This window comes from Trachemys scripta, chromosome 22 (genome assembly GCF_013100865.1).
Source record: "Trachemys scripta elegans isolate TJP31775 chromosome 22, CAS_Tse_1.0, whole genome shotgun sequence".
NCBI lineage: Eukaryota > Metazoa > Chordata > Testudines > Emydidae > Trachemys > Trachemys scripta.
The window spans coordinates 15,518,758-15,536,184 of record NC_048319.1 but is presented as its reverse complement, the minus strand read 5'-3'; the positions used below and the strand labels follow the sequence as shown (position 1 = coordinate 15,536,184).

The window sequence follows — 17,427 nt, the reverse complement described above, 5'->3', positions numbered from 1 at the left end:
GGCAAAGCCCAGTCTATAGCTATCATTAACCTCAACGTAGAGGATACAGATTCTAACAAACTATCTTCATCTGAACACCCACGTTGCACTGATCTGCAATGGGCTGCACCCCTTTCTAAGGATGTTAGTGATGGCTTTCTTTTACACAAATCAGCTGCATTTTTGCTCCCAACAAGTTTCCAATGTGGCCTTCAGATATGAAAAGTTTGGCTATCAAAGGGATATAGATACTAAATACAAATTGTGAGTATCAGCAGGATTTAAACAAAGGAAGAGACCCTTTTTCATTCCACAATGTATCTTTATGGTTATTCATTTTCTCCCCATTCTCATACCTTGAACTGCCTACAGAATAAGGTGACTTTTTTTTTTTTAAATATAGAGAGACTTTTGCAGAAACATTCTGGGGCCATGAAAATAATCATTAGGACTAAAGTGTTTGTTTTTTAAAGTGTGCTGGTGTTATTACTTCCAGCTTCTGACCCAATAGTTGCAATTCCGTACAGAGTATAATCCTCCGAGGGGAGGATTTTTCATAGTAACTTAGTGTTCTGAGCGAGGCCTGGGTGTACACTTCCAAATGTTGCCAGTATAACTATGCCAGCTGGGCATATGTAAAAAAAAATCACAATCCATAGCTATGCTGGCAGAAGTCCAAGTGCAGACACAGTTATACAGATAGCTCAGTTCAATCAGGGAACTGGTATAAGCTATATCAGCAAAAGAACTCCTGTCAGTATAAGCTATGTCTCCACTAGGTGGGTTTGCCAGTATAGTTATGCTGATATAGTTATATTGGCAAACCCTTTGTAGTATAGACAAGGCCTGAATTTATCATGAAACCGATCAATTGACTAACATTCACTCATAGCAAAAGAACTGCTTTGATACTGGACTTGTCTCTTCACTCCAAATACTGTTTATCACACTGAACTCTCATTCCACTGGGCAGTGTTTCCTGGTGAACACACAATAAATTATACTCTGTACGGAAATACATTTTGAACCAAAAAAAATAATAGTTCTAAAACAAAAACAAATACAAATCCACAAGTGTTTTGACTTAAGTGAAAAACCAGGACGTTTCAGAAGCTTGTGGGACACCCTATGAAAAATCTAGTCTCTTTCTGCAGGATCTTGAATTGATTTGCTGCATCTTTACCCTTATATTAAATATCTGCTCAATGAATTATCCCTTACTATGAGGTACCTACTCCCTTCATAATGGATGCATTTAACTTGCAACAAAGAATTTAACAAATTAGCCTAAAGGTGACAATTTAAGAGCCTAAATTAACTCCCTACCTCTGTTAACCTGCAAAAAGATCCTTACAATTCTTCATATTCATGGAAGTCACCTGATGAAGTTATAATTAATAAAATATACAATAAAGCTATTTGTCACAAATACCAAGACTTAGAGCAGGGTCAGGGTGGACAGGTAAGGACTGATCTATTTTATACTGGTTAGTTTTAGTGGCTACAAACATTAAAGTAGAAAATTCTAAGGCTCATGTTATACAATTGCTAAAGCCTGAAAAGACTCTTTAGGACCAAAACATGAACATTAAATGAATGCAAAATATCAAGTTCTTTGTATTGTTGGATAGTACTACAATATTTTACTCAACTTTAATTCTATTTAGGATTTATAATATTAGTATTTCTTGAAGACACTCATATCAAACTGGTATTCACCGCAAAGCCGCTGCCCGTCCAGAACATTGCAAGCTCCTTACGCCAAAGAGCCACAGCAAAGCTAGTGATAAGAGTACAGGGCACCAAGTAGAGCAGAGCAGGCTGACCCATCTGCATCAATGCCAAGGCTACAAAAGTCACCAGAAGGCCAATGCCATATGCTAAAAGGAGATAAAAATAACACAAGAAAATAATTCAGATATAGCTCTGGTCAAGAATGGTAGCACAATTATCTAGAAAAACATTCTAATGATAGCTTCCTTCAGTTAGTAGTATGAAGCTGCTTTTATAGTGCTTTGCAGACTTCCCTAAATACCACCACTCTGTGTCCAACATTTGTTCAGGATTACTCTTTGCTAAACATGGAAAGATTATCTGCTAGACTGGGGTGGCCAAACTACGGCTCAGGGGCCGCATCCGGCCCTTCAGATGTTTTCATCAGGCCCTTGAGTTCCTGCTGACGAGTGGGGTCAGGGACGTGCCCTGCTCCGCTGTGGGGCTTCCAGAAGCCGTGGCATGTTCCTCCTCTGGCTCCTATGGGTAGGGGCAGCCAGGGGGCTCCGCACGCTGCCCCCGCCCCAAGCACTGCCCCCGCAGCTCCCATTGGCTGCCGTTCACAGCCAATGGGAGCTGCAGGGGTGGCGCCTGCGGACGGGGCAGCACGCAGAACTGCCTAGCCACACCTCCACGTAGGAGCAACAAAAATGATTAGGGATCTGGAGCACATGACTTATGAGGAGAGGCTGAGAGAACTGGGATTGTTTAGTCTCCAGAAGAGAAGAATGAGGGGGGATTTGATAGCAGCCTTCAACTACCTGAAGGGGGGTTCCAAAGAGGATGGAGCTCGGCTGTTCTCAGTGGTGGCAGATGACAGAACAAGGAGCAATGGTCTCAAGTTGCAGTGGGGGAGGTCCAGGTTGGATATCAGGAAAAACTATTTCACTAGGAGGGTGGTGAAACACTGGAATGCGTTACCTAGGGAGGTGGTGGAGTCTCCTTCCTTGGAGGTTTTTAAGGCCCGGCTTGACAAAGCCCTGGCTGGGATGATTTAGCTGGGAATTGGTCCTGCTTTGAGCAGGGGGTTGGACTAGATGACCTCTTGAGGTCCCTTCCAACTCTGATATTCTATGATTCTATGATTCTAAGGGGAACATGCCGCTGTTTCTAGGAGCTGCTTCAAGTAAGTGCCGCCCGAAGACTGCACCCCTGACCTCCGTCCACGCCCCAACCCCCTGCCCCGGCCCTGATCCCCCTCCCACTCTCCGAACCCCTCTGTCCCAGCTTGGAGCACCCTTCTGCATTCCCAACCCCTCATCCCCAGCCCCACCCCAGAGCCCGCACCCCCAGCCGGAGCCCTTACCCCCATCCTGCACCCCAACCCCCAATTTCATGAGCCTGCCATACAATTTCCATACCCAGATGTGGCCCTCGGGCCAAAAAGTTCTCTCACCCCTGTGCTAGACTATGAGATGTTGTCTTTCAGTGAAACAGGACAATTGTGCAGTATTTGTGGTAGAACAATTTTACAAAGGCAAAATAAATCAATGAAACTTTTAATTAAATCACTTGAGTTAAAAAAAAAAAAAAAAAAGGCAAAAAAGGCCTTGTATTTGAACCATACAATATTTTAATTAAAACAAATAAATACTGCCTGATCACTATAACCAGCACTTCTTGGTGATTTGGAAGTGCTTGGCTTTTCACTCACGTTCTTGGGCATCACTGCAACATCATTAAACAGATACCTAGTTATGTTTGTGATGGGGCATACCAGGCCCTCTGTGGCCTCTTGCTGGAGGCCCCTGGATCCTACTATACCCTGCTCTAGGAAAGGAACAGTGAAGATGGGTCCTCCAGGCCTGCCTACTGGCTCTTGCCGGTATGCCGTACCAGACCGGACCAGCTTACTTTCACCTCTGGGGAGGGCAGATAGTTTTTGGACTTTTGCTACTCCAGAATGGGTTCGTTTTGATTGTGTGAACCTGCTGGAGGGCCAAGGCACTGAAGACCCGCCAAGCGATGTTGACAACCTACAGAGGCTTTAAGGTGCCACCAGACTCCTTGTTGTTTTTGTAGATACAGACTAACACGGCTACCCCGTGATACCTGAACCTACAGAGGGTGCAAGGAGTGGGAAAAGGTCTACAATACCACACATAACAGCAGAAAGTGCTCAAGGGGTGAGTGCCTGCCGTTAGAATGTTACTACTCATTGAAACATTTATATATTTGCAGAAAATATTAACAAATTCAAAAGACCTTTAAAAGCTTGCAAGGTGCAAGTTTGTGGGCTTATTTCTCATGCAGGAAGATAAATAAAATAGCTAGACAAAAAGCTTCAATCACTTGAAGTTAAGGTTATAAATGCTAATTTATAACTTAAAGCAGCCATGCAAAATTCTACCCATACAAGGCAAGTATTTTACTGTTGGGAGGCAATATATTGTTTATCCAGTTGTTATGGCAAAGGGTATGCAAGTAATTCCGTATCTAGGCTAGTACATTTCATGTCTATTTTGCAAGGCTGATTTAAGAGAATACCACAGCAGAATAAGTGTAGCTTTGGTCAAGAAATTCAAATTTAAAGATTACATTTAAACACCCCAAACCTGTGAATGGTAATGCAGCAGCAAGGTAGCTCAAGTCATCTTAGGAGTCCCTTTGGAGCTAGCAACTCTTGTAGGAATCCCTACAGTAGTTTTTCCTAAAGCGTTTTGGAGCCTTCAACTGGAAATAGCTTAAGCTCTCGCTGGCTTAAGAATTTCCTTTAGGGAGTCTGCAGAGTTGGAAGTCTGACCATAGGCTGCAGTAATCCTTAACTCCCTCTAATATGATTTGTAGATTTTACAGACTCCATATACTTCATATAGAATCATAAAAATGTAGGGCTGGAAGGGACCTTGGGAAGTCATCAAGTCCAGCCCCCTGCTTTGTGGCAGGACCAAGCAGACCTAGGCCATCCCTGACAAGTTTTTGTCCAACTTGTTTTTAAAAGCTTCCAATGATGGGGACTCCACAATCTCCCTTGGAAGCCTCCTCCAGAACTAAACTATCCTTATAGTTAAAAAGTTGTCACCAGTGTCTAACCTAAATTTCCTTTGCTGCAAATTAAGCCAATTACTTCATATCCTACCTTCAGTGGAAATGGAGAACAATTGATCAATGTCCTCTTTATAATAGCCCTTAACATATTGGAAGACTTATCAGGTCCCCCCTCACTCTTCTTTTCTCAAGACTAAACATGCCCAGTTTTTTAACATTTATCATTTTTGTTGCTCTCCTCTAGACTCTTTCCAATTTGTCCACAAGAGGAGGTTACTCACCCTGTGCAGTAACTGACGTTCTTCGAGTGTCCCTGTGGGTGCTCCACTCCAGGTGTTGGTGCATCCCTGAGCCTTCGCTCAGATATTTTTACAGCAGTACTCGTACTGGTCATGCATGTGCAGAGCCTGCCCCCGCACTCTGAGTGTACCTTAATAGTACGTGTGCACGACCTGTCTCCTCAGTTCCTTCTCTACAATGGAGGCTACCCAACTCCAAAGTAGAGGAGAGGAGGTTGGGTAGTGGAGCACCCACAGGGACACTCATCTCTAAGAACCTCAGGCCTTGGCTACACTGGCGCTGTACAGCGCTGCAACTTGCTGCGCTCAGGGGTGTGAAAACGCCCCCCCCCCCCCGAGCACAGCAAGCGCAGCGCTGCAAGCTACTCCCCTCGGAGAGGTGGAGTACATACAGCGCTGCGAGAGCTCTCTCGCAGCACTGGCAGCGCGACTACACTTGCGCTTCACAGCGCTGCCGTGGCGCCTCAGTTACTGCACAGGGTGAGTAACCACCTCTTCGAGAGAGAGATATCCCTGTGGGTGCTCCACTCCAGGTGACTTAAAAGCAGTGTGTCTCAAGGAGGTAGGGACTTCGGATTCGGTAGGAATGCAGTAGATAATACAGCTCTGCCTAATCGTGCATCAGAGTGAGGGCCTTGAGTAAGGGCATAATGCTTAACAAATGTGTGTTCAGAAGTCCAAGTGGCTGCTTTACAGATGTCATCCAGAGGAACTTCGTGTAGAAAAGCCACGGAGGTACCTAGTGGAGTGAGTTCTGATGCCGGCTGGAGGCGTAACTTTCTTTATTTGATAGCACAGTAGGATACAGTCAGAAATCCAGTTTGAAAGTCTCTGGGTAGAAATAGGTGTCCCTTTGGAGTGCTCCGCAATGAAGACAAAGAGTCTAGAAGAGTTTCTAAAGGGCTTGGTTCTATCCAAATAGAAGGACAAAGCACTGCGTACATCTAACGTACGCATTGTGGATTCAAAAGAGTTTGCATGTGATTTAGGAAAGAAGGTTGGTAGGTGTATTGGCTCATTGATGTGGAATAACGAATGCACCTTTGAAAGAAATTTGGGGTGTAGTCGGAGGATAATCTTGTCCTTAAAAAATAGTGTGTACAGTGTGTCCGCCATGAGAGCTGCTATTTCTCCTGCATGTCCGGTGGAGGTGATTGCCACTAAGAATGCTGTTTCCATAGAGAGGTGTAAGAGGGAGCAAGTGGCTAGGGGCTCGAATGGTTGTTGAGTTAAGCAGGATAATACTAAGTGAAGGTCCCACGGAGAGGTAGGAGGTTTAATGTCCGGGTATAGGGATTGGGGCCCTTTGAGAAAACGCTTGGTGATTGGATGAGCAAAAACAGAGGTATCGTCGATCTTGTAATGAAAAGTTGTAATAGCAGCTAAGTGGACCTTGATGGAGCTGAAAGAAAGGCCAAATTGTTTAAAGGTCTAATAGGTAGTCAAGTATGGGCAGAAGAGGTACAGAAGTAGGAGGGAGTTGTTTCGTTGAGCACCATTGTGTGAATCATTTCCACTTTTGGAGATAGGTGATGTGAGTAGATTGTGTTCTGCTATGTAGGAACACTCTTTGAACCTGCTCAGAGCATGCTAGTTCATTTTGGAAGAACCATGTAGGAACCAAGCTTTGAGGTGAAGCATGGACAGGTTGGGGTGAAGAAATCGGTCGTGTTGATGTGATAGGAGATTCGGAGTAAGGGGCAATGAAATCGGTGGGCGAATTGACATTCTGGTGAGGAACGGAAACCATGGTTGTCTGGGCCACGATGGGGCAATCAGAATTACCCTGGCAGGATCTGTTCGTATCTTTGTCAGAACTCTGTGAAGAACTGGTATTGGGGGAAAAGCATACATTAAGTGTTGAGCCCATAAGATCAGGAATGCATCTCCCTAGGGAATGTTTGCCCAATCCCTCTCAGGAGCAAAATTCGGGACATTTCTTGTTCTTTGCAGTCGCAAAGAGGTCCATGGTTGGATAGCCCCAAACGCGGAATATATTGCTTATCATCATGTCGTTTATCTCCCATTCGTATCCCAGGGAAAATGTCTGCTTAGTTCAGGGCTTCTCAAACTGGGGGTCAAGACCCCTCAGGGGATCATGAGGTTATTACATGGGGGCTCGCGAGCTGTCAGCGTCTACCCCAAACCCCGCTTCACCTCCAGCATTTATAATAGTGTTAAATATAAAAAGTGTTTTTAATTTATAAAGGGGGTTACACTCACAGACTTGCTGTGTGAAAGGAGTCACCAGGACAAGTTTGAGAACCACTGGCTTAGTTCGTCCGCGGTGGTATTCAGGGCCCCGGGAAGATAGGCGGCTGATATCTGGATGTTGTTTGTGAGGCACCAATTCCAGAGCTTTATGGCTTCTGTACAAAGCGAATGAGAATGAGCCCCTCCATGCCTGTTGACATAGAACATGCATGTGATGTTGTCAGTCATTATCTGAACATGTTGGTTCTGAATAAATAGGAGGAAGTGACGGCAGGCATTGCATATGGCTTGCAGTTCTAGGATGTTTATATGTAGGAAGGCTTTGGTGGGACATGTGCGCTCCCCATCCTGTGAGGGATGCGTTGGTAGTCATGAGTGATGGGGAGTCCTGGAGAAAGGGGACTCCTGAGCAGAGGTTGGAGAGAACTGTCCACCATCAGAGGAAGTCTTTGATTCTGAAGGGTATGGATAGAGGCTTGTTTGGAGCGTGTACGTTCGGTCTGTGAACTGTGGCCAACCAAGCTTGGAAGCACCTCGTGTATAGGCGTGCATTTTTGACCACGAAAGTACACGAGGCCATGTGGCCTAATAGTTGCAGGCAGTCTCATGCAGTCACCTGGGGACTGTTGTGAAGTTTTGTAACCAGGAGTTTTATGGTGTTGAAATGATCAAGTGGGAGCAACGCTATTCCCCTTCGGGAATCAAAGTACGCTCCTATGAACTCCAGTTGTTGGGTAGGAGATAAGGTGGATTTGTTTTTGTTTATTTGCAGGCCAAGGGAAAGAAAGCAAGTGACTGTAAGCTGCGTGGATCGAAGCGCTTCGTCTACCGTTGAGGCTTTGAGAAGACTATCGTCGAGGTAAGGAAATATTATAACCCCATTTCCTGAGGTGGCCAGTAACCATGGCTAGGAGTTTGGAGAAAACTCAGGGGGCGATAGATAGGCCGAAAGGCAAGACTCTGTATTGAAAATGTGTCAAACCGAGGATAAAACGAAGAAAACGTCTGTGGGCTGGGTGAATAGTTACATGAAAATAAGCGTCCTCTAGGTCGAGGGCTGAAAATCAATCGCCCTGTTCCAGCACTGGGATTACAGTGGTGAGGGTAATCCCATTTTGAACTTTTGCTTTTTGATAAATTTGTTTAGCTGCCTGAGGTGAGGATTGGTCGCCATCCCTCCGGTTTTCTTTTCTGTTAAGAAGTAGTGGGAGTAGAAACCTTTCCCTCTGTGCTGTTCAGGAACGATATCCACTGCCCCCAATCGAAGGAGATGTTGTACTTCTTGGAGGAACAATTGCTTGTGAGAGGGGTCCCTGAAGAGGGACGGGGAGGGTGGGTGGGTGGCAGGTGGGGAGAGGAAAGGGATAGAATAGCCAACTGTGAGGACCTCTAAAGCCCACTTGTCGTTGGTAATATTGCGCCATTGATGGGAGAATGGGCGTAGGCGGTGACCAAAAATAGGGGCAGGCGGTGTAAGCACTGAAGTAGGAATATTGTTTTCTATACCCTCAACCAAGGGTATAGAATTTGCTTATTGGTTGGAGGGGGTTGAGATGCTGCCAAGGAGTTGGGACGGTGGCATTGGTATCTGGATCTCTGACGTTGCTGTTGTTGCTCGTGAGATCTATGGAATTGCTGTGTGTATGTGAGGTAGCATGGTCGCTGGTAAGACTGGTATCTATATTGTCGTCGTCTGGTCATAGGGGGTTTGAATTCCTAAAGACCAAAGAGTTGCCCTGGAGTCCTTCATGGAGTGGAGTACATCATTTGTGGTGGAGGCAAATAGTTTGTCACTGTCGAAGGGGAGATCCTCAGTGGTACTTTGGACCTCCCGGGGAAAGGAAGACGACGAGAGCCATGACCCTCGACGCATCACAACTGCTGTGGCAGTGGACCGTGCCGCTGTATTGGCCACATCAAGGGCAGTTTGAAGAGCAGTGCGGGAGATGATTTGTCCCTTGGAAACTATGGCTGTAAACTGTTTCTTTTCTTCTGGAATGTGATTAATAAAGTCCATGAATTTATTGTAAGTTTTGTGGTTGTCCTTTGCTAGAACAGCTGTATAATTAGCAATGCGAAACTGCAACGTGTAAGAAGCGTATACCTTATGCCCGAGCAAATTACTTGCTTACTGTCCTTATTGGAGGGAGTGGAGTGGGGAAAATGGTGTTTGTTCTTTTGGTTAACTGCATCTACTACCAGCGAGTTTGGCGCTGAGTGAGTGAAAAGGAATTCTGAGCCTTTGGAAGGAATAAAGTACTTTCGGTCTGCTCTCTTACAGGTAGGCAGGCTTGCAGTCGGGGTTTGTCAAATGGCCTTGGCAGGTTCTAAAAGGGCTGCGTTGATAGGTAATGCAATTCTAGAAGAGGAAGAGGGCTGCAGGATGTCAGTTAGCTCATGCTGCTGTTCAGGAACTTCCTCCGGGTTAATTCATAGCTCACTGGCAGCTCTTTTAAACAGGCCTTGAAATTTTGAGAAGTCGTCTGAAGATGTCGGAGGCGGCGGAAGCAATGATTCATCAGGCGGAACACCTGGTTCTACCGGGTTAGAGGCAGGCCGTGCTTGCTCTTGTGACAGGGCTGCCTGGTGTCTGGAGTCAGTGGCAGAGTTGTCAGCTGATGGTATCGAGCAGGCCTCATGCCTGGCTGCATTGGTATAATGAGTATGGTCCTGAGTATAAGGAGCCCATGGAGTCCAATATTGCCACTGTGGTGGGAAGGGCATGGGTGGTATCATCCAGGGGTTAACGCACCATGGGGCAGGACCCTCAGAGTAGGACGAGGCAGCTTTTCTATGACCTATCTTGACTGGGGACTGTGGATGGGAGATCTGATAAGGTGAAAATTCTCCCTACAGCCCAGATTGCTCATCATTGGAGGAAAGCTGTGCGGACCTTGCCTGAGGGTCCCGAGAGAAGTAGGTGTTAAGTAGGGGTGATTGCAAGATAGGTGACACCAGGAGGTCCCTTGAGCGTGTGAACTGCCATGCTGCAGTGCCTCTGTGAGGGAAGAACTGAGCGAGAGGAATTTGTTGTGAGGAGGGATTCCTCTGCACTCAGCGTTCTGTCACTGCTGGATAGTTCAAAGGCAGACGGTGCGGGGAAAGTGAGAGGAGCCTGAGGGGGTCAGGCAGGCTAGTATGTGTCGGCACCGCTTCCATTGTGGTGCCGAACAGTGCCGTGTGAGAGACAGGCAACAAAGCCTGAAGCCTTGGCACTGGAGGTTTGTGTGACCGCTGCAGCCGCAGGTGGGTTTCGCATGGTGCCAGAGGAGCCCGGTGCATCAAAGATACTCAGCTGGGGGAGCGCGGGGAGGGAAGTAGTCCCTGGAGAAGGCTTATCCCTGCGAATACCCTTTGCAGGTGAGAGAGACTGATGTTTTTCTGAAGTTTTCTTTTGTCTCTTTAAAGCAGGGGGCTGCGGTGTACCGCAGAGTCAGGGCCCGGGTCTGAGGCTGGTCCGAGAGATTTTTGCAGCAGGAGCAGTTTTAGCCACAGCTCCCTGTCTTTGTGTGCCCTGGATTTCAACTTGCTGCAGTGGACACACTTTTGGGGGATGTGGGACTCCCCCAAACATTTAATACATTTAGAATGGCCATCTGAAAGAAGAACAGGAGTACTTGTGGCACCTTAGAGACTAACAAATCTGAAAGAGGGATGGCATCATTACAGTTAGAGCAGCGCTTAAAACCTGGAGAGCAAGGCATGTTGCAAGCAGCTGTGCTGACAGGAACAAAAAAAAAATTTTTTTTTTTTTTTAAAGAGACGAGAGAGACGGGAAAAGGATACCTAACTATTACTGGTAAGCTAAACTAAGAGGGAAAACAAGTTGAACAAGGGAGAGAAGAAATTCTCTAACGAGTCTGCTGAGCTCCGTCTCAGGCCGGGGACAGTAGAGAAGGAACTGAGGAGACTGGTCATGCACATGTACTATTAAAGTACACTCAGAGCAGGGGGGGGAGGGGGTGTGAGAGAGAGGGAGGAGGGCGGCGGCTCTGCGCATGCGTGATCAGTACGAGTACTGCTGTAAAAATCTCCGAGCGAAGGCACAGGGACGCACCAACACCTGGAGTGGAGCACCGACAGTGACATCTCTCGAAGAAGAACTTTCCTAAATTGTGGTGCCCAGAACTAGACACAGTACTCCAGCTGGGATCTTACCAGTGTTGAGTATAGTGGGACAATTACCTCCTGTGTCTTACATACAACACTCCTGTTAATGCACCCCAGAATCATATTAGCCTTTTTTACAGCTGGATCACATTGATGACTGATATTCAGTTTGTGATCCACTATAACCTCCAGATCCTTTTCAGCAGTACTACCACCTAGACAGTTATTCCCCAGTTTGTAGTTGTGCATTTGATTTTTCCTTCCTAAGTGAAGTACTCTGCACTTGTCTTTACTGAATTTCATCATGTTTAATTTAGACCAATTCTCCAATTTGTCAAGGTCATTTTGAATTTTGAACCTGTCCTCCAAAGTGCTTGCAACCCCTCCCAGCTCCGTGTAATCTGCAGATTTTATAAGCACACTCTTTACACCATTATCCAAGTCATTAATGAAACTATTGAACAGCACTGCACCCAGGATCAATCCCTGCAGGACCCTACTAGATGTGCCCCTCCAATTTGCCAGCAAACTATTGATAACTTATAGTAATTTCATGTAAAGAGTATGCTTATGAGAATGTCATGTGGAACAATGTCAAACTTATAAAATGAAGGTATATCACTACTGCTTTCCCCCATCCACTAGGTCAGTAATCCTATCAAAGAAGGAAATTAAGTTGGTTTGGCATTATTTGTTCTTGACAAATCTATGCTGACTATTCCTTATAACCCTATTATCCTCCAGGTACTTACAAACGGATTGTTTAATAATTTGCTCCAGTATCTTTCCAGGTGTTGAAGTCAGGCTGCCTGGTCTATAATTCCATGCTTCCTCCTTGTTCCCCTTTTTAAAGATAGATACTATGTTTGCCCATCTCCAGTCTTCTGGAACTTTTTCCGTCCTCCAAGAGTACTCAAGGTAATTGCTAACAGCTCCAAGACTGCTTCAGCTAGTTCCTTAAGTACTACAGGATGAATTTCATCAGGCTCTGCTGACATAGAATCATAGGACTGGAAGGGACCTCGAGAGGTCATCTAGTCCAGTCCCCTGCACTCATGGCAGGACTGAGTATTATCTAGGCCAGGCCTGCACAACATGTGGCCCGGGGGCCGCATGCGGCTCGTGTGGGCTCACTGTGTGGCCCGCGTGGGGTGAGTAGGTGGGTTCACTGTGCGGCCCGCGGGGGGTGAGTAGGAAAGCGGCCAGTGAGGGAGGGGGGCCAAGGAGGCGAGTGGGCAGTGGCAGGGAGTGAGTAGGCGAGCCGAGGGGGTGGGGAACGAGGAGGCGAGTGGGCGGGCAGGGGCGGAGGTGCAGGTGAGCCGGCAGTGCGGGAGGGGGGTTGAGGAGGCAAGCAGTGACTTGATGGCTGACCTGGTCTACTGATCTGGTCTGGCTCCCATCCCCTCTCCAAGGGTTGCAGCTGTCTGTAGGTGCTGCCTTCCATGCCTACCTCATTCATTCAACAGGGCAATTGATTACAAAGTGGGGGGAAGATCTTATTCTACTTCTAGCAAAAAGACATTTTTCTTTTACCTTAATTATACTACCTTAGGAGCCCACTATAACATATTACAAAGGTTCAATACTGCTGTTTTTTAAATTAATGGAGATATCCTATCTCCTAGAACTGGAAGGGACCTTGAAAGGTCATTGAGTCCAGCCCCCTGTCTTCACTAGCAGGACCAAGGACTGATTTTTGTCCCGGATCCCTAAGTGGCCCCCTCAAGGATTGAGCTCACAACCCTGGATTTAGCAGGCCAATGCTCAAACCACTGAGCTATCCCTCCCCCCTTCCCCAGTCGTGCTGGGGAAGGAGGGTTTGTTTCCGCGGGGCGGGCAGCGCTGGGGGGGGGGGGGGTTTCGGGGGGGCTGGGCAGCGCTGGGGGTTGTTTCCGCGGGGCGGGCGGCACTGTGGGGGGTGTTGTGTTTCGGGGGGGCTGGGTAGCGCTGGGGGGGGGGGAAAGGGCTCGGCAAGGCCGGGGGGGGGTTCGGCCCTCAGCTGTTTTCTTTGGAGTAATATGGCCCTCGCAGCTTTACAAGTTGTGCAGGCCTGATCTAGACCATCCCTGACAGGTGTTTGTATAACCTGCTCTTAAAAATCCCCAATGATGGAGATTTCACAACCTCCCTAGGCAATTTATTCTAGTGCTTAACCACCCTGACAGTTGGGAAGTTTTTTCTAATGTCCAACCTAAACCTCTCTTGCAGCAATTTAAGCCCATTGCTTCTTGTCCTATCCTCAGAAGTTAAGAACAATATTTTTTCTCCCTCCTCCTTGTAATAACCTTTTAGGTACTTGAAAACTCTTATGTCCCCTTCTCTTTTCTAGACTACACAAACCCAATTTTTTCAATCTTCCCTCATAGGTCATGTTTTCTAGCCTTTAATCATTTTTGTTGTTCTTCTCTGGACTTTCTCCAATTTGTCCACATCTTTCCTGAAATGTGGCACCCAGAACTGGACACAATACTCCAGTTGAGGCCTAATCAGTGCGGAATAGAGCGGAAGAATTACGTCTCATGTCTTGCTTACAACACTCTTGCTAATACATCCCAGGAAGATGTTTGCTTTTTTTGCAACAGTGTTACACTCTTGAATCATATTTAGCTTGTGGTCCACTATGGCCCCCAGATCCTTTTCAGCAGTACTCCTTCCTAGGCAGTCATTTCCCATTTTGTATGTGTGCAACTGATTGTTCCTTCCTAAGTGGAGTACTTTGCATTTGTCCTTATTGAATTTTATCCTATTGACTTCAGACCATTTCTCCAGTTTGTCCAGATCATTTTGAATTATAATCCTGTTCTCCAAAGACATGACTATATCTAACTTATCTAAATATTGTTTAACTTGTTCTTTCCCTATTTTGGCTTGCATTCCTTCCGCCGACGGGTATTTTGTTGAGTATCTGGTCATCATGAACTTTTTAGTGAAAACTGAAGCAAAAGCAGCATTAAGCACTTCAGCTTTCTCGATGTCATCAGTTATTAGGGTTAGATGAAATGTACTGAATAAAGCCAAAAAGTCAACTAACCCAACAGCCTCCCAAAAGTGTCAGACATCACTCCTAATGCAGGGCAAAATAAAAAATTGAGCTTTGAGGCAAAGTTTTATCAAATTAGGAGGTGGCAAAATCATTCACAACCTTTCCTGAAAGTGAACCTCCAAATTTTTCAGATCATCATTTTAAAATGCCTTATCTCTATCTCAAATTTGAAGAAACTTTCTTCCCCCTCCATCAGCAGAGAACCACAAAGGATAAGTTGCAGCTCACTGGGTTAGTCAATCAACTGAGGGCAGGTCTAGACTACCGATTGTCGATCTAACTTACATCACTCGGAGTGTGAAAAAGACACCCCCCTGAGCAATGCAAGTTACAGCGACTTAAGCGCTGTCCACACCAACACAGCTTTTGTCTCTCGTGGAGGTGGTGTAATTATGCTGATGGGAAAGTGCTTTGTAGCACTTTTAGTGTAGACCTGCCCTCAGTGTTGTCAAAAAAAAAAAAAAAAATCAGACTTTTAAAAGAAAGCTAATAGTATCTATGAAGACACTATCGTCTCCACAATTTAATTTAACAGAGGTCAATTACAGATTTTTTGCAGACACACAGTTTAAGACTGAAGTCAAGGCGACAAGCACTAAACTTGAATTCTCTCATGTAATAAATGCAATTTGAAAGGTTCACTAACAAGAAAATTACAGTGATAAGAAAGAATAAGTGTATCCCAAGCATACATAAAACCACTGTAATTCAACCAAAGGGTTCTGGTGATGGTGTAAATCATAACAAAGGGCTTACTTTCTAGTTTGGACAAGTAAAGCAGCTCAGACATGTGTTATGCTAGATGAGCTAGCGAAGGTCTAACCTCAAAAGTAGTACAGTTTTTATTTATTTATTTTAAACTGCTTCACTGCTTGATTGTTGAAAACAAGATAAGAGTTGAAAAGCAAGCTCTGTAATATGAGAGCTCCGGCTTTGCTTTTCCAGGGACTGCACTAGCTGCTGTGTAGAAATACCAGGCTCATACTTACCTATAGTGCAGGCTACAAAATAGACTCTGGAGGATTGCACCTGAATATCAAATCTATGGCAGTAGGCTACCAGTAAGCCTAGGGAAGTAAAGAAAAGTTAAGCAGTTTTTAAACACATACACACTAATTGTAAGACGCACAGAATGTAGTGCCCTATCTAGGTGTTTATAAGATGGCCCACCACTGAGCTAGATTTCCTGCCTAATAAGCTGTGCCCTACCATCCTGATATGATTCACGAGAATGCACAACTCATGGAACAGAAGATATGCACTTCTACATAAACTATTGAATAAGAAACTTGACATCTGTAAGTAAACACTACTCCAGTAAACAACAGACAGTCCATATGCAATGTAAAGAACTGCATACAAGCAGCATTAACAGTGACAGCAACCATAACTTGTGCCCTTTGCATTGTAGATTTCTATATTAGTGCATATAGTGGTAATTTATGGCTTATATCTGTGTCCTTAAGGCTCAGTTCAAGATCTGGGCCATATTACTGTACAGAGCAGCCCAAATTATTAACTACTCAAATTTTCTTCAGCAAACTTGACAACATCTCCAATTAATAATCAAAATATGAATAGCAGAGTTCAGAATGTGCATATGAAATTTTCCTCATTAACGCTCATCTCCATTGTAGGTCCCAGGATATTAGTGAGAGAAGGTGGGTGAGATAATATCTTGTACTGGACCAGCTTCTATTGGTGAGAGAGACAAGCTTTTGAGCTTACACAGAGCTCTTCTTCGGGGGGTCCCTGGGTTATCAAGTAGAGCTCTGTGTAAGCTCAAAACTTGTCTCTCTCAGAAGTTGGTCCAATAAAAGATATTACCTCACCCACATACCTATTGTACAAATTTTCTTGAAAGTCCACTTACTACTTAGATCCCAGAAAGATCAATTAGACAAGCCAGTTGTGACATTACTATCTTCTCTCACTGTTATCTGTGTGCAAAATTTCTTACAGGACTATAATAAACTTAAAAAAATGTATACATTATTCAAAAATGAGTATCAATTTTGGTGAAATGAAAAAAAAAACTAACAATTTTGAATTAATTTCAAATTTCAAACCAATGAAACTGAAAGGCCACAAATTTAAAACTCTAAGGGGATTAAAAAAAAAAAATACACAAGACAATTATCCTGTGTACCCAAAGAAACAAGAGATCATTAAGGCTAAAAGTTAGCACAATTAAAATATCAGCTATTGATATGGTTAATAAAAGCATCCAGTTTCATTAGCTAGAATTCAAAATTTAAGAGTATAAATGCTCATGTTTCAGGACACAAGCCAACCATGGCCTGCACCCCTTTATATTTCTTGACTTCCCTGGATGCACAAGTCTCATCATAACACCAAATTCATGTAGATTCTTCTCATTTAACTTGTCTATTAAGAAAAACAAACAGAGCAGAGCCAAAGGAAAAATGGATATGTTTATGAATACGCCAGCTTGGGAGAGGTCAGGTCAAATTTACCACTTGGGAGTGGGAACTCAGGGAGAAGGGAGATGTGTCAATAAGAACTTTTCCCTTTGCATCATATTGCTTAGGCAAACAATCAGAAATACCTGGAACTAAGATGTCTCCAAATCCTAGGAGGGAAAAAGGCCTATCACAAAGAGCCAATGGTGAAAAGTTCAGTCTTGGAACCTTCAGGACCATGGGGAGCTTGGAAATGAGAGAAGACATTTTATAAAGTAGAAAGGTTTCACCCATGTACTAACAGTACCAAATACATGTCTGTCTTGTCATACTGGGTATGCAGACTTTAAACATATGAAACCTACATATATGAGTGAGTATTATCTGAGCGTTATTTTTCATTTTACTGAGCTCCCTTGAACAGGGTGGACTGATTAAAATCACCAAGCAGAAAATCTTGCTTTAAATCATTGATTTTAATCCTGCTGAACATTTGTATTTTGTAATTATTTTCCTAAAGAAAAGTTGGTTCTCAATGGTTCGTATAATTGGGTATTTTTTGCTAATCAGGGGGATGCATTGTAGCTATATACATTTA

The 17,427-nt window shown here is 44.7% G+C and overlaps 1 protein-coding gene across 2 annotated transcripts in view; it reads right to left on the bottom strand.

Moving 5' to 3' along the window:
• The window catches only part of SPPL2B (signal peptide peptidase like 2B), a 99,082-nt gene that overhangs the window by 4,163 nt on the left and 77,492 nt on the right, over positions 1-17,427 (bottom strand). The window contains exons 12-14 of one of the 2 annotated variants that reach the window (XM_034755333.1): positions 16,976-17,075; positions 15,396-15,473; positions 1,699-1,859 (exon numbers count right to left, since the gene is read on the bottom strand). In XM_034755333.1, coding sequence (XP_034611224.1) covers positions 1,699-1,859; positions 15,396-15,473; positions 16,976-17,075 — 339 coding nt within the window. Of the gene's footprint in view, positions 1-1,631; positions 1,860-15,395; positions 15,474-16,975; positions 17,076-17,427 lie in introns of both variants that reach the window. The other variant, XM_034755334.1, reaches the window with a different exon arrangement.